The 23,738-nt window shown below is 49.5% G+C and overlaps 2 protein-coding genes across 8 annotated transcripts in view; one reads left to right on the forward strand and one right to left on the reverse strand.

Annotated features, from left to right (window-relative positions):
- LOC144611345 (ferritin heavy chain-like) overlaps positions 1 to 23,738 on the reverse strand; it is a 131,307-nt gene that overhangs the window by 37,977 nt on the left and 69,592 nt on the right. The gene's annotated exons all lie outside the window — the stretch shown is intronic.
- The window catches only part of LOC144611342 (receptor-type tyrosine-protein phosphatase H-like), a 60,961-nt gene that overhangs the window by 11,028 nt on the left and 26,195 nt on the right, over positions 1 to 23,738 (forward strand). For 2 of the 6 annotated variants that reach the window (XM_078430401.1, XM_078430402.1), the window contains exons 5-11: positions 1,263 to 1,541; positions 2,964 to 3,242; positions 5,376 to 5,654; positions 7,357 to 7,635; positions 8,659 to 8,937; positions 10,475 to 10,753; positions 13,904 to 14,182. In XM_078430401.1, the coding sequence (XP_078286527.1) occupies positions 1,263 to 1,541; positions 2,964 to 3,242; positions 5,376 to 5,654; positions 7,357 to 7,635; positions 8,659 to 8,937; positions 10,475 to 10,753; positions 13,904 to 14,182 (1,953 nt within the window). Of the gene's footprint in view, positions 1 to 1,262; positions 1,542 to 2,963; positions 3,243 to 5,375; positions 5,655 to 7,356; positions 7,636 to 8,658; positions 8,938 to 10,474; positions 10,754 to 13,903; positions 14,183 to 17,043; positions 17,323 to 21,129; positions 21,409 to 22,715; positions 22,995 to 23,738 lie in introns of all 6 variants that reach the window. The other 4 variants (XM_078430406.1, XM_078430403.1, XM_078430405.1 and 1 more) reach the window with 4 other exon arrangements.

A 23,738-nucleotide genomic window follows, 5' to 3' on the forward strand; every position in this document is an offset into this window, starting at 1 on the left:
GGCATTAAGATCCAGAGCCATCTTTAACAGAGTCCACATTTAAAAGCACACTCACACAGAGCTGCAGTCACCCAGTTGCTTTTAGACAAACAATGCTGGAGTAACTCAGCGGCTCAGGCAGCATAGAAACACATAAACATAGAAAATAGGTGCAGGAGGAGGCTATTTGCCCTTCGAGCCAGCACCGCCATTCATTGTGATCACGGCTGATCACCCACAATCAATAACCTGTGCCTGCCTTCTTCCCGTATCCCTTGATTCCACTAGCCCCGAGAGCTCTATCTAACTCTCTTTTAAATTCATCCAGTGAATTGGCCTCCACTGCCCTGTGTGGCAGAGAATTCCACAAATTCACAACTATCTGGGTGAAAACGTTTCTTCTCACCTTCTCACTTCAGTTTCTTATCACCTCAGTTTTAAATGGACAGCATCTCTGAAGAAAAATAACAGGTGACGTTTCGAGTCGAGACCGTTCTTCCTTCATCCATTTAGATTTAGATTTTTTAGATTTAGATTTAGAGATACAGCTTTGGTAAAATTGTGAATTGTCCTTAGTGTGTAGAATAGCGTTAGTGTGCGGGGATCGCTGGTCAGCATGGACTCAGTGGGCTGAAGGGCCTGTTTCTGTGAAGTATCTCTTGAAGTCTAAAACATCTAAAGCTGCAGATGCTGGAATCCAGAGCAAAATACAGAGTGCTGGAGGAACTCAATGGGTGAGGGAGCTTCCGTGGAGGGAATGGACAGTCAATGTTATGGGTCTGGATCCTTCTTCAAACATTAATCGGAAGAAGAATCCCCACCTTAAATATTGTGTGTCCATTTCCTCTCCGCAGATGCTGCCTGACCCATTGGGTTCTTCCAGCAGGAGATAGACACAAAAAGGTGGAGTAACTCAGCGAGTCAGACAGCACCTCTGGAGAAAAGGAATAGGTGACATTTCGGGTCGAGACCCAACCTGAAACGTCACCTATTCCATCTCCCCAGAGATGCTGCCTGACCCACTGAGTTACTCCAGCACTTTGTGTCTATCTTCGGTTTAAACCAGCACCTGCAGTTCCTTCCTACACATGTTGCTTTGAATTGTTTTCATCGTTTTTTTTAAGGTGGTATGTTTTTTCCCACTGATGGCGGAGTCACTGATAATCCAGACCAGTCGGCCAATGTTCACCACACGTGTTGTGCTGGACACACGGCTCAAGGGGCACTCGAGATTCATGGGTGCCTCACACAATCTAACCCTCCCTCTGCCTCTCTCGTAACAGACCCCTCTCCAGTGACTGGACTGTCTGTGGTGAAGTGGACGACACAGTCGTTGAGGATTGAATGGACGCCACCGACTGACACAAGAGCCTCTAATTACACCTACAAGGTCACAGTCACTAATGTTACCGGCGGTGCTGTTTGGACCAATATCACGAGTAAAGGCGAGACAGCGTTCACAGCGACAGGGCTGAATCCTGGGGATCAATACCATCTGTCGGTGCAGTCAGTCACACCTGAGGACACACTGAGCACACCTGAGGAGGTGACAAACACCACAAGCAAGTAACTCCTGAAGATACAGTAACTGCTCCAATGCCCCCCTCAGTTCCACGTCCATTGCAGGAGATACTTGCATCATCCTGACTGTAGTAGTTTGCATTTCCCAGGCAGCACTTTGACGGGTCCGAATGAAACCAACATTTCATTCAGCATTAAGATCCATAGCCATCTTTAACAGAGTCTACATTTAAAAGCACACTCACACACAGCTGCAGTCACCCAGTGCACCCAGTTGCTTTTAGACACACAATGCTGGAGTAACTCAGCGGCTCAGGCAGCATAGAAACACAGAACAATAAAAAATAGGTGCTGGAGGAGGCTATTTGGCCCTTCGGGCCAGCACTGCCATTCATTGTGATCACGGCTGATCATCCACAATCAATAACCTGTGCCTGCCTTCTCCCCATATCCCTTGATTCCACTAGCCCCGAGAGCTCTATCTAACTCTCTTTTAAATTCATCCAGTGAATTGGCCTCCACTGCCCTCTGTGGCAGAGAATTCCACAAATTCACAAGTCTCTGGGTGAAAAAGTTTCTTCTAACCTTCTCACCTCAGTTTCTTATCACCTCAGTTTTAAATGGCCAGCATCTCTGAAGAAAAATAACAGGTGACGTTTCGAGTCGAGACCGTTCTTCCTTCATCCATTTAGATTTAGATTTTTTAGATTTAGATTTAGAGATACAGCTTTGGTAAAATTGTGAATTGTCCTTATTGTGTAGAATAGCGTTAGTGTGCGGGGATCGCTGGTCGGCGTGGACTCAGTGGGCTGTAGGGCCTGTTTCTGTGACGTATCTCTTGAAGTCTAAAACATCTAAAGCTGCAGATGCTGGAATCCAGAGCAAAATACAGAGTGCTGGAGGAACTCAATGGGTGAGGGAGCTTCTTTGGAGGGAATGGACAATCAATGTTATGGGTCTGGATCCTTCTTCAAACATTAATCGGAAGAAGAATCCCCACCTTAAATATTTTGTGTCCATTTCCTCTCCACAGATGCTGCCTGACCCATTGGGTTCTTCCAGCAGGAGATAGACACAAAAAGCTGGAGTAACTCAGCGAGTCAGACAGCACCTCTGGAGAAAAGGAATAGGTGACATTTCGGGTCGAGACCCAACCTGAAACGTCACCTATTCCTTCTCCCCAGAGATGCTGCCTGACCCACTGAGTTACTCCAGCACTTTGTGTCTATCTTCGCTTTAAACCAGCACCTGCAGTTCCTTCCTACACATGTTGCTTTGAATTGTCTTCATTGTTTTTTAATAAGGTGGTAAGTTTTTTTCCCACTGATGGCGGAGTCACTGATAATCCAGACCAGTCAGCCAATGTTCACCACACGTGTTGTGCTGGACACACGGCTCAAGGGCACTCGAGATTCATGGGTGCCTCACACAATCTAACCCTCCCTCTGCCTCTCTCGTAACAGACCCCTCTCCAGTGACTGGACTGTCTGTGGTGAACAGGACAACACGGTCGTTGAGGATTGAATGGACGCCACCGACTGACACAAGATTCTCGGATTACACCTACAAGATTACAGTCACTAATGTTACCGGCGGTGCTGGTTGGACCAATATCACGAGTAAAGGCGAGACAATGTTCACAGTGACAGGGCTGAATCCTGGGGATCAATACCATCTGTCGGTGCAGTCTGTCACACCTGAGGACACACTGAGCACACCTGAGGAGGTGACAAACACCACAAGTAAGTAACTGCTGAAGTGACAGTAACTGCTCCAATGCCCCCCTCAGTAATTGGGTCCATGACCAGAAGGTACAGAAGTGTGAAAACGCACACCTCCAGATTCAGGAACAGTTTCTTCCCAGCTGTTACCAGGCAACCGAACCATCCTACCACAACCTGAGAACAGTGCTGAACTACTACCTACCTCTTTGATGCCCCTCGGACTATCCTTGATCGGACTTTGCTGGCTTTACCTTGCACTGAACGCTATTCCCTTATCATGTATCTTTACACTGTAAATGGATCGATTGTAATCATGTGTTGTCTTTCTGCTGACTGGATAGCCCACACGGCAGCATGGTGGTGCAGCGGTAGAGTTGTTGCCTTCCAGCGATTACAGTGACCTGCATGGGTTTTCTCCGAGATCTTCGGTTTCCTCCTGCACTCCAAAGACGTGCAGGTTTCCAGATTAATTGGCTTGGTATCAATGTAAAATTGTCCCTCGTGTGTGTAAGATGGTGTTAGTGTGCGGGGATTGCTAGTCGGTGCAGACTCGGTGGGCCGAAGGGCCTGTTTCCACGCTGTACTTCTAAAACTAAAACAAACATATGCATTTCACTGTACCTCGGTACTCGTGACAATAACTAGACTGAAACTGAAAGAAGAGACATTTGCATTAAGTTGCCTGGAGTAGTTTGTGTTTATCAGGCTGGAGTTTTGTGATTCTGAATGAAACCAGCATTTCACTCTTGGTTTTAGACAATAGACAATAGACAATAGGTGCAGGAGGAGGCCATTCGGCCCTTCGAGCCAGCACCGCCATTCAATGTGATCACGGCTGATTATGTGATCACGGCTGATCATGTGATCGCGGCCGATCATGTGACCGCGGCCGATCATTGTGACCGCGGCCGATCATGCGATCGCGGCCAATCATGCGATCGCGGCTGATCATGTGACCGCGGCTGATCATGTAACCGCGGCTGATCATGTGATCACGGCTGATCATTGTCCTTCTGCTGCTGCACATTGGGTGGGGGCAAGGTGTGGAGGAGACCCCACCCAAATAAGGAAAGGGGGCCACACGAGTGGGAACACCCACGGGTAAAATTTTGTCGACTCCTCGATACGACGCTAATGACTGAAGGTATCGCCTCCGAGAATGTCGGAAGAATGTTTGCACAGTTCTTGTTTTGTACACATGTTTTTATTCCGAATAGGTTGTTTTTTTTGATTTTCAAAAAAAAATGCTGGTCATTTTAAGGCCAACAGGTAAAAACCACCTCTGGACACTCTCCAGAGCCAACACATCCTTCCTCAGATTATGGAGCCCAAAATTGCTCACGATACTCCAAATGCAGCCTGGCCAAGCCTCAGTACGAGACCCCTGCTTTATGTATTCTAGCCCTCTTGAAATAAGGTCATAGCTCATAAGTGATAGGAGTAGAATTAGGCCATTCGGCCCATCAAGTCTACTCCGCCATTCAATCATGGCTGATCTATCTCCCCCTCCTAACCCCATTCTCCCACCTTCTCCCCATAACCCCTGACACCTGTACTAATCAAAATTCTATCTATCTCTGCTTTAAAAATATCCACTGACCTGGCCTCCACAGCCTTCTGTGGCAAAGAATTCCACAGATTCACCACCCTCTGACTAAAGAAATTCCTCCTCGTCTGATTCCCAAAAGAATGTCCTTTAATTCTGAGGCTATGACCTCTGGTCCTGGACTCTCCCACTAGTGGAAACATCCTCTCCACATCCACTGTATCCAAGACTTTCACTATTCTGTAAGTTTCAATGAGGTCCACCCCTTCATTCTTCTAAACCCCAGCGAGTACAGGCCCAGTGCTGACAAACCCTCATCATAGGTTAACCTACTTATTCCTGGGATCATTCTTGTAAAATTATTGTCATAAATAAATGCTGGCATTGTGTTTGCCCGAGTGAAACCACCATTTCATTCTTGGTTTTCCGCATCAATAATGAACATAAATACGCAACACTTTGAAGGCCAGGCTCCACTCACTGATAATCCAGACCAGTCAGCCAATGTTCACCACACGTGTTGTGCTGGACACACGGCTCAAGGGCACTCGAGATTCATGGGTGCCTCACACAATCTAACCCTCCCTCTGCCTCTCTCGTAACAGACCCCTCTCCAGTGACTGGACTGTATGTGGTGAACAGGACAACACGGTCATTAAGGATTGAATGGACGTCACCGACTGACACAAGAGCCTCTAATTACACCTACAAGATCACAGTCACTAATGTTACCGGCGGTGCTGGTTGGACCAATATCACGAGTAAAGGCGAGACAGCGTTCACAGCGACAGGGCTGCATCCTGGGGATCAATACCAGCTGTCGGTGCAGTCAGTCACACCTGAGGACACACTGAGCACACCTGAGGAGGTGACAAGCACCACAAGTAAGTACCTCCTGAAGAGACAGTAACTGCTCCAATGCCCCCCTCAGTACCGGCTCCTGCACCAGAAACAGGCGGCACTTACAGAATCCTGACCGCAGTAGTTCCTCTTTATCAGGCAGTAGTTTGGCAGTTCTGAATAAAAATAGTATTTCACACTTGGTTTTCTGCATCAATAATGAACATAAACGCATAGCATTTCCAGTTTGTACCTTCTCCCCGTGACCTGCATGGAAGGTTTTCTCTGAGATCTTCGGTTTCCTCCCACACTCCTAAAACATAGAGGTTTTGTAGGTTAATTGACTACTTGGTATAATTGTCCCTGGTGTGTGTAGGATAGTGTTAGTGTGCGGGGATCGCTGGTCGGCGTGGACTCGGTGGGCCGAAGGGCCTGTTTCCGTGCTGTATCTCCAAACTAAAATAACAAGTTAGTAACTTGCTGACGACACAGTAACTGCTCCAATGCCTCCCTCAGTACCGGCTCCACCACCAAAAGGTACAGAAGTTTGCACATTGTTCAACAAAATTGCACAGTCGTACAGTCGCACAGTTTAGTAGGTTTAACGGGCTTGGTGTAAATGTAAATTGTCCCTTGTGTGTGTGGGATTGTGTTAGTGGGGATCGCTGGTCGGTGCGGACTCGGTGGGCCGAAGGGCCTGTTTCCGTGCTGTATCTCCAAACTAAACTAAAGAGAAATTAAAATAAATGTTTGAGCAATGAAGGAATCATGAAGATAGGAACGGGTGGGTCAGGTCATAGGTTCACCAGTAACGCTTTAACACGCTGTGCAATTTTTATGGAATCAACAATTAATAGGAACTATCAACACCTCAACAATCTCTCAGTGTATGAAGGAACTGCAGATTCTGCTTTAAACCATAGACACAAAAAGCTGGAGTAACTCAGCGGGACAGGCAGCATCTCTGGAGAGAAGGAATTGGTGACGTTTCGGGTCGAGACCCTTCTTCCTTCATCCATTTAGCTTTGGTAAAATTGTAAATTTGTGCTGAGTGTGTAGAATAGCGTTAGTGTGCGGGGATCGCTGGTCGGCGTGGACTCGGTGGGCTGAAGGGCCTGTTTCTGTGAGGTATCTCTAAAGTCTAAAAAATATAAAGCGGCAGATGCTGTAAAATACAAAGCACTGGAGGAACTCAATGGGTGAGGGAGCTTCTGTGGAGGGAATGGACAATCAATGTGATGGGTCTGGATCCTTCTTCAAACATTCATCGGAAGAAGAATCCCCACCTTAAATATTTTGTGTCCATTTCCTCTCCACAGATGCTGCCTGACCCATTGGGTTCTTCCAGCAGGAGATAGACACAAAAAGCTGGAGTAACTCAGCGAGTCAGACAGCACCTCTGGAGAAAAGTAACAGGTGACATTTCGGGTCGAGACCCAACCTGAAACGTCACCTATTCCTTCTCCCCAGAGATGCTGCCTGACCCGCTGAGTTAGTCCTGCACTTTTTCTATCTTCGGTTTAAACCAGCACCTGCAGTTCCTTCCTACACATGTTGCTTTGAATTGTCTTCATTGTTTTTTAATAAGGTGGTATGTTTTTTCCCACTGATGGCGGAGTCACTGATAATCCAGACCAGTCGGCCAATGTTCACCACACGTGTTGTGCTGGACACACGGCTCAAGTGCACTCGAGATTCATGGGCGCCTCACACAATCTAACCCTCCCTCTGCCTCTCTCATAACAGACCCCTCTCCAGTGACTGGACTGTCTGTGGTGAACAGGACAACACGGTCGTTGAGGATTAAATGGACGCCACCGACTGACACAAGAGCCTCTAATTACACCTACAACATCACAGTCACTAATGTTGCCAGCGGTGCTGGTTGGACCAATATCACGAGTAAAGGCGAGACACCGTTCACAGCGACAGGGCTGCATCCTGGGGATAAATACCAGCTGTCGTTGCAGTCAGTCACACCTGAGGACACACTGAGCACACCTGAGGAGGTGACAAACACCACAAGTAAGTAACTCCTGAAGTGACAGTAACTGCTCCAATGCCCCCCTCAGTTCCACGTCCATTGCAGGAGATATTTGCATCATCCTGACTGTAGTAGTTTGCATTTCCCAGGTAGCACTTTGACGGTTCCGAATGAAACCAGCATTTCGTTCAGCAGGTATTTATTCACAAAATGCTGGAGTAACTCAGTAGGTCAGGCAGCATCTCAGGAGAGAAGGATGCTGCCTGACCTGCTGAGTTACTCCAGCATTTTGTGAATAAATACCTTTGATTTGTACCAGCATCTGCAGTTATTTTCTTATATTTCATTCAGCATTAAGTTCCAGAGCCATCTTTAACAGAGTCCACATTTAAAAACACTCTCACACAGAGCTGCAGTCACCCAATGCACCCAGTTGCTTTTAGACACACAATGCTGGAGTAACTCAGCGGCTCAGGCAGCATCTCTGAAGAAAAAGAACAGGTGACATTTCGGGTTGAGACCGTTCTTCCTTCATCCAATTAGCTTTGGTAAAATTGTAAATGTGTCCTTAGTGTGGAGATTAATGTTGGTGTGCAGGGATCGCTGGTCAGCGTGGACTCAGTGGCCTGTTTTTGTGAAGTATCTCTTCAAGTCTAAAACATCTAAAGCTGCAGATGCTGGAATCTGTATCCAGGTAGTCAGACAGGACCTCTGGGAAAAAAAGGAATAGGTGACATTTCAGGTCAAGACCCAATTTGAAACGTCACCTATTCCTTTTCACCAGAAATGCTGCCTGACCCGCTGAGTTACTCCAGCACTTTGTGTCTATCTTCGGTTTAAACCAGCACCTGCAGTTCCTTCCTGCACATGTTGCTTTGAATTGTTTTCCTTGTTTTCCGTATCAGATGGTATCAGTTTTTCTCACTGATGGCGGAGTCACTGATAATCCAGACCAGTCGGCCAATGTTCACCACACGTGTTGTGCTGGACACACGGCTCAAGGGCACTCGAGATTCATGGGCGCCTCACACAATCTAACCCTCCCTCTGCCTCTCTCGTAACAGACCCCTCTCCAGTGACTGGACTGTCTGTGGTGAACAGGACAACACGGTCGTTAAGGATTGAATGGAAGTCACCAAATGATACAAGAGCCTCTAATTACATCTACAAGATCACAGTCACTAATGTTACCGGCGGTGCTGGTTGGACCAATATCATGAGTAAAGGCGAGGCAGCGTTCACAGCGACAGGGCTGCATCCTGGGGATCAATACCAGCTGTCGGTGCTGTCAGTCACACCTGAGGACACACTGAGCACACCTGAGGAGGTGACAAACACCACAAGTAAGTAACTCCTGAAGAGACAGTAACTGCTCCAATGTCCCCCTCAGTACCGGCTCCAGCACCAGAAACAGGCGGCACTTACAGAATCCTGACCGCAGTAGTCCCTGTGTAGTTTTTTAGTTTGGAGATACAGCGGGGAGACAGGCCCTTCGGCCCATCGAGTCCGCACCAACCAACGATCCCCGCACACTAACACTATCCTCCACACACTAGGGACAATTGACACTTATACCACGTGTGCAAACCTTCATCGTTACACTTCCATTATTAGAAAGAAGAGATGTGTAAATGTAATAACAGTTTAAAAATAAATAAAAGGAGGGAAACTCTTCCTGTTGGTCTGAGCACAGGCCGCCTGCAGACAAAAGGAACACATTTTGTTTTAGAGACAGAGCGTGGACACCGGTCCTTTGCCCCACCGAGTCCACGCCGACCATCCATCGCCCGTCCGCATTAGTTCCGCGCAATACCACTTTCGCATCCTCTCCCGACACACTGGGGGGGGGACTTACAGAGGGGCGATTAACCTACAAACACGCACGCCCTCGGGATGTGGGAGGAAACCGGAGCACCCGGAGGAAACCCACGCGAGAGAACGTGCAAGCTGCACACAGACAGCGCCCGAGGTCAGGATCGAACCGGGGTCTCTCCGGTGCTGCGAGGCAGCGGCTCTACCCGCTGCGCCACCGTGACGCACTGACGTTTACCAGAGTAAAGTTTGCCTGAGCCTGAACCTGCTGAGACCAGGAACAATTTGCAACAGAAAGGGTTTCTGAAGGTACAGAGTGGTGTGTTTGGCCATAGTGCGTCAGTCTGAAGAAGGGTCTCGACCCGAAACGTCACCCATTCCTTCTCTCCAGAGATGCTGCCTGACCTGCTGAGTTACTCCAGCATTTTGTGAATAAACACCTTCGATTTGTACCAGCATCTGCAGTTATTTTCTTATACTATATGTTAGGGCCACAGGTTCACTATCATCTTAAGACTTTTAAAAGGCATCTCTGTTGGAGAAGCACTCTTTCCAAGCAACTCTTTCCCATGCTTTGAATTGTCTTCATTGTTTTTTAATAAGGTGGTATGTTTTTTTCTCACTGATAGACAATAGGCAATAGACAATAGGTGCAGGAGTAGACCATTCGGCCCCTCGAGCCAGCACCGCCATTCAATGCGATCATGGCTGATCAGTACTCAATCAGTACCCCGTTCCTGCCCTCTACCCAAACCCCCAGACTCCGCTATCCTTAAGAGCTCTATCTAGCTCTCTCTTGAATGTATTCAGAGAATTGGCCTCCACTGCCCTCTGAGGCAGAGAATTCCACAGATTCACAACTCTCTGACTGAAAAAGTCTTTCCTCATCTCTGTTCTAAATGGCCTACCCCTCATTCTTAAACTGTGGCCCCTTGCGGAGTCACTGATAATCCAGACCAGTCAGCCAATGTTGACCACACGTGTTGTGCTGGACACACGGCTCAAGGGCACTCGAGATTCATGGGCGCCTCACACAATCTAACCCTCCCTCTGCCTCTCTCGTAACAGACCCCTCTCCAGTGACTAGACTGTCTGTGGTGAACAGGACGACACAGTCGTTGAGGATTGAGTGGACGCCACCGACTGACACAAGAGCCTCTAATTACACCTACAAGATCACAGTCACTAACGTTACCGGCGGTGCTGGTTGGACCAATATCACGAGTAAAGGCGAGACAGCGTTCACAGCGACAGGGCTGCATCCTGGGGATCAATACCTGCTGTCGGTGCAGTCAGTCACACCTGAGGACACACTGAGCACACCTGAGCAGGTGACAAACACCACAAGTAAGTAACTCCTGACGAGACAGTAACTGCCCCAATGCCCGTCTCAGTACCGGCTCCAGCACCAGAAACAGGGTTACGAGCAAAATCATATTTTAGAATGAAGTTTATTTTAGTTCAGTTTAGAGATACAGCGCGGAAACAGGCCCTTCGGCCCACCGAGTCCGGGCCGACCAGCGATCTCCACAGACTAACACTATCCTACACATACTAGGGACAATTTATATTTATACCAAGCCAATTAACCTACAAACCTGTACATCTTTGGAGTGTGGGAGGAATCCGAAGATCTCTGAGAAAACCCACATGGGTCACTGGGAGAACGTACAAACTCCGTACAGACAGCATCCGTAGTCGGGATCAAACCCGGGTCTCTGGTGCTGTTAGACGGTAGATCTACCACTGCCTCACTCTGCCCTCCCCCCCCCCCCCTTGGTTTTCTGTATCAATAATCAGCGGAAGTGTGGTGGAGTTGGAGAGGCAGTTGGATGACCTCAGGGCCATCCGGGAATGCGAGAGTTTCCTCGACAGGACCTATTGTGAGGCTGTCACGCCAAGGGTCCAGGTCGAGCGAAGGTGGGAGACTGTTTATGGGGGGAGTGGACGTGGACGAGGACTACAGGAGACCCCAGTGGCTGTGCCTATTGCAAATAGGTATACCCTCTTGGGAACTGTCGGGGCAGAAGACGTTTCCAGTCCGAGTGGCGGACCTGTTGGCAAGGATACTCGACAGGGGAGACCGAAGTCAGGAAGAGCCGTAGTGGTGGGTGACTCCATCGTCCGAGGGACGGACAGAAGATTTACGAAGGGGAAATCATGCTTGACAAATCTACTGGAATTTTTTGAGGATGTAACTAGGAAAATTGACAGGGGAGAGTCAGTGGATGTGGTGTACCTCGACTTTCAGAAAGCCTTCGACAAGGTCCCACATAGATTAGTGGGCAAAATTAGAGCACATGGTATTGGGGGTAGGGTACTGACATGGATAGAAAATTGGTTGACAGACAGAAAGCAAAGAGTGGGGATAAATGGGTCCCTTTCGGAATGGCAGGCAGTGACCAGTGGGGTACCGCAAGGTTCGGTGCTGGGACCCCAGCTATTTACGATATACATTAATGACTTAGATGAAGGGATTAAAAGTACCATTAGCAAATTTGCAGATGATACTAAGCTGGGGGGTAGTGTGAATTGTGTGGAAGATGCAATAAGGCTGCAGGGTGACTTGGACAGGTTGTGTGAGTGGGCGGATACATGGCAGATGCAGTTTAATGTAGATAAGTGTGAGGTTATTCACTTTGGAAGTAAGAATAGAAAGGCAGATTATTATCTGAATGGTGTCAAGTTAGGAAGAGGGGATGTTCAACGAGATCTGGGTGTCCTAGTGCATCAGTCACTGAAAGGAAGCATGCAGGTACAGCAGGCAGTGAAGAAAGCCAATGGAATGTTGGCCTTCATAACAAGAGGAGTTGAGTATAGGAGCAAAGAGGTCCTTCTACAGTTGTACCGGGCCCTGGTGAGACCGCACCTGGAGTACTGTGTGCAGTATTGGTCTCCAAATTTGAGGAAGGATATTCTTGCTATTGAGGGCGTGCAGCATAGGTTCACTAGGTTAATTCCCGGAATGGCGGGACTGTCGTATGTTGAAAGGCTGGAGCGATTAGGCTTGTATACACTGGAATTTAGAAGGATGAGGGGGGATCTTATTGAAACATATAAGATAATTAGGGGATTGGACACATTAGAGGCAGGAAACATGTTCCCAATGTTGGGGGAGTCCAGAACAAGGGGCCACAGTTTAAGAATAAGGGGTAGGCCATTTAGAACGGAGATGAGGAAGAACTTTTTCAGTCAGAGAGTGGTGAAGGTGTGGAATTCTCTGCCTCAGAAGGCAGTGGAGGCCAGTTTGTTGGATGCTTTCAAGAGAGAGCTGGATAGAGCTCTTAAGGATAGCGGAGTGAGGGGGTATGGGGAGAAGGCAGGAACGGGGTACTGATTGAGAGTGATCAGCCATGATCGCATTGAATGGCGGTGCTGGCTCGAAGGGCTGAATGGCTTACTCCTGCATCTATTGTCTATTGGATCCGCCCTGGCAGCACGGTGGCGCAGCGGTAGAGTTGCTGCCTTACAGCGCCAGCCACCTCGGTTCGATCCTGACTACCGGCGCTTGTCTGCACAGAGTTTGTACGTTCTCCCCGTGACCGCGTGGGTTTTCTCCGGGAGCTCCAGTTTCCTGCCACTCACTGAAGATGTACAGGTTTGTAGGTTAATTGGCTTGTGTAAATTGTATATTGTCCCTGGTGTGTGTAGGATAGCGCTGGAGTGCAGGGTGATCGATGGTCAGCACGGACTCGGTGGGCCGAAGGGCCATTTTCCACGCTGTATCTCTAAACGACACTAAACCAAACGAAATTTAAGGCCAAACTCCTGAATGCAGCTGTTACTATGGTGGACTCCTGAGTAGTAACGAGTAATGAAAGGAAAGAGACCATTCGTGTATATCTGGGGATTAGCTGCATGCAGTGAACGGTAGAACCAAGTTTCTCCAGAGGTCAGAGATGCACCATCACCACATTTAATCTCCAGGGCTATTTTACGTAAACTTCCATCAACATGAATCCCCAAAACAGCAGTAGTCTCTCAGTGCAGCCTCTCCAATGTGACCGACATCATTTAGTTTTTCATCGCATGTGTCAGATTAGATTCCGTTTTATGGTGGGTCTTAGTTTAGTTTGGAGTTTGGAGATATAGCGCGGAAACAGGCCCTTCGGCCCATCGAGTCCGCGCCGAGCAGCGATCCCCGCACATTAACACTATCCTACACACACTGGGGACAATTTACATTCATGACGAGCCAATTAACCGACAGACCCGCACGTCTTTGGAGTGTGGGAGGAAACCGGAGTACCCGGAGAGAACCCACGCTGGTCACGGGGAGAATGTACAAACTCCGTGCAGACAGCACCCGTGGTCAGGATCGAACCCAGGTCTCTGGCGCTGTGAGGCAGCAACTCTACCGCTGCGCCACCGTGATAATCCATACCCTGCTTCTAATCAACACCTCACTATTTGTGTCGACACATTCAGTGCCCAAAAGCACTCACGATGCATGGGTGCCTCACACAATCTAACCTCCCTCTGCCTCTCTCATAACAGACCCCTCTCCAGTGACTGGACTGTCTGTGGTGAACAGGACGACACAGTCGTTGTGGATTGAATGGACGTCACCGACTGACACAAGAGCCTCTAATTACACCTACAAGATCACAGTCACTAATGTTGCCGGCGGTGCTGGTTGGACCATTATCACGAGTAAAGGCGAGACAGCGTTCACAGCGACAGGGCTGCATCCTGGGGATCAATACCAGCTGTTGGTGCAGTCAGTCACACCTGAGGACACACTGAGCACACCTGAGCAGGTGACAAGCACCACAAGTAAGTAACTCCTGAAGAGACAGTAGGTGTTCCAATGCCTCAGTGATATTACAGTCCCAATACCAGAACCAGCTGGTACTCTCATAATCCTGTCATGTTTATCAGGCAATAGATTAGTTTGGCTTATAGATACAGCATGGAAACTGGCCCTTTGGCCCACAGAGTCCGTGCCGACCAGCGATCACCCGTACCCTAGTTCTATCCGACACACGGAACAGTTCACGGAAGCCAATTAACCCACCAGCCTGCACATCTTTGGAAACTGGAACACCCGGAGTAAACCCACGTGGTCACGGGGCTCCGTACAGACAGTACCGGTAGACAGGATGGAACCCGGGTCTCTGGCGCTGTGAGGCAGCAGCACTACCGCTGTGCCACCGCGCCGCCCGTTAGTTTGATATTTCTGAATAGAACCAGAATGTCACCCTTGGATTACTCCGTCAATTAGAGTAGGGATCGGCAACCTTGTTCAGCACAGGGGCCAGGACCCATGTCTGTGAGCGATGGCGGGCCACATCAATCGCCATCAATCTATATACTAAAACTCTCGTTTGTTTGTTTGTTTGTTCTTGAACTACAGCTAAAACGGTACACGATAGCGCGACAATTCTAGGCCCACCTCACTCACCGTCGTCCCTTTGGTGCTAATGGAAGAAGTTTCATTGAAATCAGTGTTATATTTTTAAAGTTATTCACATTTTAAAGTTTAAATCTATCTCCTAGGGAGAGAGGGGGGAGGTGGGAGGGAGGGGGAGAGGAAGGAGGGGGAGAGGAAGGAGGGGGAGGGGAGGGAGGGGGGGGGGGGGAGGGAGCATAAGGGGGGTTGGGGGGATGGAGTGGGGGGGAGGTGTAGGGGGATGGGAGGTAATGAGGGGGGATGATGGAGGGAGGGGGAGAAGGGAGGATAAGGGGGGGTGTAGTGCGGGGGAGGGGTAGGGGGAGGGAGATGGAGGGGGGAGGAGGGAGGATAAGGGGGGTTGAGGGGGGTGGACTGGGAGGAGGGGAGGAGGGGAGGGAGGGGGTGGAGGGTCCACTTGGGTGCAAGAGGTCCACGTGGTCTAGTAGTTAATAAATGGAGGTAATAATAATACATACTAACTAAATTTAGACTTATATTTATATGTGTAACACCGCTGTAACACCGCTGATACAAAAAAAAGTAAGAGAGAGAGGGAGAGAGTCGTTTCCGCCACAGCTAACCGTAGTTGTGCCGCGCTCACGTCTGCGCTTGTTCTAGGATTCTAGACGACGGAAGTCCTAGATGAAGTCTGGATGACGGGAAACAAAATGGCGGAAGTGTACATGGTGGAAAAATAAATACGTCTGCGGGCGGGATGATTTCAGGGTTACGGGCCGGATTCGTGGGCCGTAGGTTGCCGACCTCTGAATTAGAGACTGCAAACGCACAACGTGTGCCAATAGAAACTACTCCCACTTGTATCCGCCTATTTGAGACGCTGGGACTCCATTGTGTTTCTGCTGAAGAAGCTTGAGCAGAATCATCTGGACTTAAAGACCAAGTCACTCACATGCTGTAAGCTTTGTAGAGGTGAACCTGGGGACAATTCATCCACTGCCCAGGAAGATTGGCTGGAGGGGCACGCGACTGCAAGAGGGGCCAGATGGGTTGGCACTCAGAACTAGGGTTGCCAACTGTCCCGTATTAGCCAGGACATCCCGTATTTTGGGCTAAATTACTTTGTCCCGCACGGGACTGCCCTTGTCCCGTATTAGTAGGATTGCCAACTTCCTCACTCCCCAAATAAGGGACAAAGGGTGACCTCACCGCCCCACGTGGCCTCAACCAGCCAGCGGCCACGTGCTCCCGCTCCACCAATGGCGGCCGCCCGGGCCGGGAGCACGTGGCCGCTGGCTGGGTGAGGTCATGTAGGGCGCGAGGCAGTGATGTCACCTTGCCCCATATTTGGGAGTGAGGAAGTTGGCGACCCCCTACTTAGAACTGTTAAGGCCACAAGACAGCAGCAGCAGTTTTATAATCTGGGGAAGGTTCACAATTAACGAACTGTGTAGGAAATGCTGGTTGAAACCGAAGATAGACACAAAAAGCTGGAGTGACTCAGCAGGGACAGGCAGCATCTCTGGAGAGAAGGAATGGGTGACGTTTCAGGTTGAGACCCTTCTTCAGACTGGTTTAGAGATAAGGGATGTGAGAGATATAGACCATGATGTAGAGAGATAAAGAATAATGAATGAAAGTTTAAAAAGTAACGATGATAAAGGAAACAGGCCATTGTAAGCTACCTGACTATGTTTCACTGCGCTCCTGATTAATTGTACTGGACATGCTTTGTTATCATCTTCCCCTCAGCCAACAATGAACCGTTCTACATTTCCTTGACCGTCGTCCGCTTTGATCTGTTGTTTTCACACCTTACCCTTCCACATATCTCGATGTGTCTCCCTCTCCCCTGACTCTCAGTCTGAAGAAAGGTCGCAGTGGTATGAATATTGATTTTTCTAACTTCCAATAACCCCAGCATTCCCTCTCTCTCCATCCCTCCCCCCACCCAAGTCGCACCAGCTTCTCGTTCTCACCTAGCAAACAGCGAACAATGGCCTGTTTCCTTTATCTTGTTACTTTTTTTGCGTATCTTTCATTCATTTGTTCCAATTAATTCTGCATCACCGTCTATACCTCTCGTTTCGCTTTCCCCTGACTCTCAGTCTGAAGAAGGGTCTTGACCCGAAACATCACCCATTCCTTCTCTCCAGAGATGCTGCCCGTCCCGCTGAGTTACTCCAGCACTTTGTGTCCAACCACACAATTTGAGTTGGACACACAGCCCAAGAGCACTCAGGAAACAGGGTGCCTCACACAATCTCTGCCTCTCTCGTAACAGACCCCTCTCCAGTGACTGGACTGTCTGTGGTGAACAGGACGGCACAGTCGTTAAGGATTGAATGGACGCCACCGAATGACACAAGAGCCTCTAATTACACCTACAAGATCACAGTCACTAATGTTGCCGGCGGTGCTGGTTGGACCAAGATCACGAGTAAAGGCGAGACAACGTTCACAGCGACAGGGCTGCATCCTGGGGATCAATACCAGCTGTCGGTGCAGTCAGTCACACCTGAGGTCACACTGAGCACACCTGAGCAGGTGACAAGCATCGCAAGTAAGTACCTCCTGAAGAGACAGTAACTGCTCCAATGCCCCCCTCAGTACCGGCTCCAGCACCAGAAACAGGCGGCACTTACAGAATCCTGACCGCAGTAGTTCCTGTTTATCAGGCAGACACGCAATGCTGGAGTAACTCAGCGGGTCAGGCAGCATCTTGGGAGAGAAGGAATGGGTGACGTTTCGGGTCGGGACCCATTCCCTTCTCTCCCGAGATGCTGCGTGACCCGCTGAGTTACTCCAGCACTTTGTGTCTACCTTCGCCATTGGTGGAGCGGGAGCACATGGCCGCTGGCTGGGTGAGGTCACGTGGGGCGCGGGGCGGTGACGTCACTGCCCCGCGCCCAGCGGCCGCCATTGGTGGAGCGGGAGCACGTGGCCGCTGGCTGGGTGAGGTCACGTGGGGCGCGGGGCGGTGACGTCACCTTGTCCCGTATTTGGGAGTGAGGAAGTTGGCAACCCTGGTCCCAATACCAGAACCAGCTGGTACTCTCATAATCCTGTCACGTTTATCAGGCAGTAGATTAGTTTAGTGTAGAGATACAGCATGGAAACAGGCCCTTCAGCCCACCGAGTCCGCGCCGACCAGCGATTGCCCGTACCCTAGTTCAACCCTACACACTGGGGACTATTTACAGAAGCCAATTAAGCTACAAACCCGCACGTGGTTGGAGTGTGGGAGGAAACCGGAGCACCCGGAGGAAACACTCGCGGGTCACAGGGGGGGACGTACAAACTCCGTGCAGGCAGCAGCCGTGGTCAGGATCGAACCGGGGTCTCTGGCGCTGTGAGGCTGCAACTCTACCGCCGTGCCACCCGTTAAAGTCCCAGTAAGCCTTTCATCTTTCCCAGCAGGTGCAGGGACAGGTGTTGCATTTCCTACAACAGCGGTTTATGACGATAATGAGGTTCTCTTGGCGTGGTGAACGTGGGGAAAACTAACACTCCTGCTCTGGGGTTGAGCCAGACGGTGTGGAGATTAAAAGCACATTAGGGGAATCAGTCAGTTAAATATGAATAGAGTGAGGCCCAGTGTGAGTTGCAGGAACACCATCTCATATTTCGATTGGGCATCTTAGACAATAGACAATAGACAATAGGTGCAGGAGGAGGCCATTCGGCCCTTCAAGCCAGCACCGCCATTCAATGTGACCATGGCTGATCATTCTCAATCAGTACCCCGTTCCTGCCTTCTCCCCATACCCCCTGACTCCGCTATCCTTAAGAGCTCTGGCTCATTATGTGACTGGATCCTGGACTTCCTGCTGGAACGACCGCAGGCAGTGAGAATGGGCCCGCACCTGTCCTCCACTATCACCCTGAGTACCGGCACACCACAGGGCTGTGTTCTGAGCCCCATGCTCTACTCCCTCTTCACACACGACTGTGTTCCTGCATTCGACACCAACACCATTGTCAAGTTTGCAGATGACACAACGGTGATCGGGCTGATCACCAACGGGGATGAAACAAACTATAGAGCGGAGGTGCAGAACCTGGCGGACTGGTGCTCGGATAACAACCTGTCCCTAAATACCACCAAGACCAAGGAGCTGATCATCAACTTCCGTAGGTCACATAACGGGGAATATGCCCCGATCTCTATCAATGGGGTCAATAGACAATAGACAATAGACAATAGGTGCAGGAGTAGGCCATTCAGCCCTTCGAGCCAGCACCGCCATTCAATGCGATCATGGCTGATCACTATCAATCAGTACCCCGTTCCTGCCTTCTCCCCATACCCCCTCACTCCGCTATCCTTAAGAGCTCTATCCAGCTCTCTCTTGAAAGCATCCAACGAACTGGCCTCCACTGCCTTCTGAGGCAGAGAATTCCACACCTTCACCACCCTCTGACTGAAAAAGTTCTTCCTCATCTCCGTTCTAAATGGCCTACCCCTTATTCTCAAACTGTGGCCCCTTGTTCTGGACTCCCCCAACATTGGGAACATGTTATCTGCCTCTAATGTGTCCAATCCCCTAATTATCTTATATGTTTCAATAAGATCCCCCCTCATCCTTCTAAATTCCAGTGTATACAAGCCCACTGGTCAGTGTGGAGAGAGTGTCCAGCTTCAAGTTTCTGGGCACTCACATTTCGGAGGACCTAACATGGTCCAATAACACTGCTGCGCTGGTCAAGAAGGCACAACAAAGACTGTTCTACTTAAGAACACTGAAAAAGTCTGGTCTACCCCAACAGCTGCTGAAGACCTTCTACCGCTGCACCATAGAGAGCATCCTAACGCATGGAATCCCTGTGTGGTACCTCAGCTGCACGGAGGCAGAAAGGAAAGCTCTACAGCGGGTAGTCCATAGAGCTCAGAGGGCCATCGGAACACAGCTACCAGACTTGGAGGGCATCTACAACACACGATGCCTCAGAAAAGCCACCAGCATCCACAAAGACTCTTCACACCCCTGCAACAGTCTGTTCGAACTCCTTCCATCGGGCAGACGATACAAGGCCTTCTATGCCCGCACCTCCAGACTCAGGAACAGCTTCATCCCCAGGGCCATAGCTGCTATGAACCGGTCCTGCTGAGCCGGATGGCCACAACGCATAGATCAACTTGCACTTTACCCTGTCCAAAACTGTTACAACTGTTCGTTTCGTTGGGTTGCTGCTGTCTAAATTACCTAAATTAGTGCATCGTATGGGAGGCGCATTCCCAATCTCGTTGTACCCCTGGGTACAATGACAATAAAGATATATTGTATTGTATTGTATTGTAGCTCTCTCTTGAATGCATTCAGAGAATTGGCCTCCACTGCCTTCTGAGGCAGAGAATTCCACAGATTCACAACTCTCTGACTGAAAAAGTTTTTCCTCATCTCAGTTCTAAATGGCCTACCCCTTATTCTTAAACTGTGGCCCCCTTGTTCTGAACTCCCCCAACATTGGAAACACGTTTCCTGCCTCTAACGTGTCCAACCCCTTAATAATCTTATACGTTTCGATAAGATCTCCTCTCATCCTTCTAAATTCCAGTGCCTAGTCGATCCAGTCTTTCAACATATGATAGTCCCGCCATTAACCTAGTAAACCTACGCTGCACGCCCTCAATACCAAGAATATCCTTCCTCAAATTTGGAGACCAAAACTGCACACAGTACTCCAGGTGCGGTCTCACTAGGGCCCTGTACAACTGCAGAACGACCTCTTTGCTCCTATACTCAACTCCTCTTGTTATGAAGGCCAACATTCCATTGGCTTTCTTCACTCCAGCGGTATGAACATTGACTTCTCTAACTTCCAGTTGCCCTTACTTTCCCTCCCTCTCCATCCCCTCCCCCTTCTCAGTTCTCCCACCAGTCTGACTGTCTTCGACTACATTTGTCTCTGTCCTGCCCACGTCAGTCTGAAGAAGGGTCTCGAATGTGGAATTCCCTGTGATGGATGTTTACGTTAACTTTTACGTGGTTGTGTGTCTTGTTGCTTTCTTTCACTTAGTATGGCTGTGTGCTACCTCAAATTTCACTGTGCCTTAATTGTTGCACGTGACAATAAACTGACCTTGAATCCTTGAAAATCTTGACCTGAAACGGCACCCGTTCCTTCTCTCCGGAGATGCTGCCTGTCCCGCTGAGTTACTCCAGCATTTTGTGTCTAACCACACAATTTGAGTTGGACACACACAACCTCAGGAAGTATTTTTCCCACTGATGGTGGAGTCACTGATAATCCAGACCAGTCGGCCAATGTTCACCACACGTGTTGTGCTGGACACACGGCTCAAGGGCACTCGAGATTCATGGGTGCCTCACACAATCTAACCCTCCCTCTGCCTCTCTCGTAACAGACCCCTCTCCAGTGACTGGACTGTCTGTGGTGAACAGGACAACACGGTCGTTGTGGATTGAATGGACGTCACCGAATGACACAAGAGCCTCTAATTACACCTACAAGATTACAGTCACTAATGTTGCCGGCGGTGCTGGTTGGACCAATATCACGAGTAAAGGCGAGACAGTGTTCACAGCGACAGGGCTGAATCCTGGGGATCAATACAAGCTGTCGGTGCAGTCAGTCACACCTGAGGACACACTGAGCACACCTGAGGAGGTGACAATCACCACAAGTAAGTAACTCAAAAAAATATAGACACAAAATGCTGGAGTAACTCAGCGGGACAGGCAGCATCTCTGGGGAGAAAGAATGGGTGACGTTTCGGGTCGAGACCCTTCTCCAGTCTCATCTCTCAGATGCTGATTTGTAGTTTTCAACCGACTGAGGTGGATGAAACCAAGGGAACCGTTCGAACGTGTAGGATGGAACTCCAGACGCTGGTTTAAACCAAAGATAGACACAAAAAGCTGGAGTTACTCAGCGGGACAGGCAGCATCTCTGGGGAGAAGGAAGGGGTGAAATCCGCCGTAAGCAGACTGAAACGTCGCCCATTCCTTCTCTCCAGAGATGTCGCCTGTCCCGCTGGGTTACTCCAGCATTTTGTGTCTAGGAGTTCCTGAGGTTTCACCAGTGGGTCGAGTGTTTACGGGACTCTCTGCTGAAGGCCGATTGCTGAGTCAGGGATATTCTTGGTTCGTGCGGTGGTCAGGGGTCTCGGGGAGAAGGCAGGGGAATGGGGTTGCAAGGGAGAGATAGGTCAAGAAATGCTGGATGTTTTCAAGAGAGAGTTGGATGTAGCTCTTCGGGCTAACGGAATCAAGGGATATGGGGAGAAAGCAGGAGCGGACACTAAGTTTGGATGATCAGCCCTGATCATATTGAATGGCAGTGCTGGCTCGAAGGGCCGAATGGCCTACTCCTGCACCTATTTTCTATGTTTCGAGAATGTTATAATTTTTCATAAGGAGGATTGAATAGAACAGGAAAATCATGCTTCAGTTTCAATGGACATTGGTGAGACCTAATCTGGAGTGCATAAACAATACACAATAGGTGCAGGAGCAGGCCATTCGGCCCTTCAAGCCAGTACCGCCTTTCACCGTGATCATGGCTGATCATCCAGTAGACACTACGATAGCCATGATTGAATGGCGGAGTGGTATTGTTTAGTTTAGAGAGATATAGCGCGGAAACAGGCCCTTCGGCCCACCGGGTCCGCGCCGATCAGCGATCCCCGCACACTAACACCATCCTACACCCACTACCTTTACTAAGCCAATTAACCTACAAACCTGTACGTCGTTTGAGTGTGGGAGGAAACCGAAGATCTCGGAGGAAACCCACGCAGGTCACGGGGAGAACGTGCAAACTCCATACAGACGGCACCCGTAGTCGGGATCGAACCCGGGTCTCCGGCGCTGCATTTGGCCGTAAGGCAGCGACTCTACCCCTGCGCCACCGTGGCCGGGCGGTAGAGCTGAAGCTCTCAGGGTGCTGGATATCTCACCTGAGTTTGCCTCTCTGCCTTTCTCTCCACAGATCCATCTCCGGTCTCCGGTCTGACTGTGATCAACAGGACGACGGTTTCAATGGAAGTTACGTGGACAGCACCGAGCAACGCAAGAGCCTCAGAGTACACGTACAGGATTACAGCCACCAACGTTAGTCGTAGTCGCAGGAGAGATATCTACACAGGTCCAGGCGTGACAACCTTCACGGTGACTGACCTGGTTCCTGGGGTACAATACAATCTGATGCTGGTGTCAGTCACTCCAGAAGGCACTCTGAGTACCCCTGAGAATGTGGTCAGCACCACAAGTAAGTCATTTCTTTCAAGAAACAGTAATGACTCCAATGGTGGACGCAAAACGCCGGAGTAGCTCAGCGGGACGGGCAGCATCCCTGGAGAGAAGGAGCGGGTGACGTTTTGGGACGAGACCCATCTCCAGACTGAGAGTCCGGGACAGGGAGACTGGAGATGTGGAAGAATACTGTGTGAAAACGACAGATCAAAGCAGACGATGATCAAGGATGATCAGATGGTTTCTTTGACCATCGTCTGCTTTGATCTGTCGTTTTCACACCTTACCCGAACACATGACTCTCAGTCTGAAGAAGGGTCTCGAACCGAAACGTCACCCGTTCCTTCTCTCCAGAGATGCTGCCTGTCCCGCTGAGTTACTCCAGAATGTTATGCCCATCTTGGGTGTAAACCAGCATCTGCAGTTGCTTCCTTCTTCAGACTGAGAGCCGGGGGGAGAGGGAGTCTAGGGATATGGAAGAGTGCGGGGAGAATGTAAGGTGTGAAAAGGACAGATCAAAGCAGACGATAGTCAGGGAAACTGTTGGCTGAGGGGAAGGTGACAACGATGCATACAAACAACAAAATTAATCAGGACGGCAGTGAAACTAGTCGGAGAAACAGACTGGGGAAAACAAAGGTTACTTGAAGTTAGAGAAATGGGTGACGTTTCGGGGCGAGACCCAGTATCTTATATTTTTTAGGTAGCATTACAAAGAATATATTTTCAGTACTAAATCTGCACCAAATATTCACTGTCT

Source organism: Rhinoraja longicauda, chromosome 40, assembly GCF_053455715.1.
Source record: "Rhinoraja longicauda isolate Sanriku21f chromosome 40, sRhiLon1.1, whole genome shotgun sequence".
Lineage (NCBI taxonomy): Eukaryota > Metazoa > Chordata > Chondrichthyes > Rajiformes > Arhynchobatidae > Rhinoraja > Rhinoraja longicauda.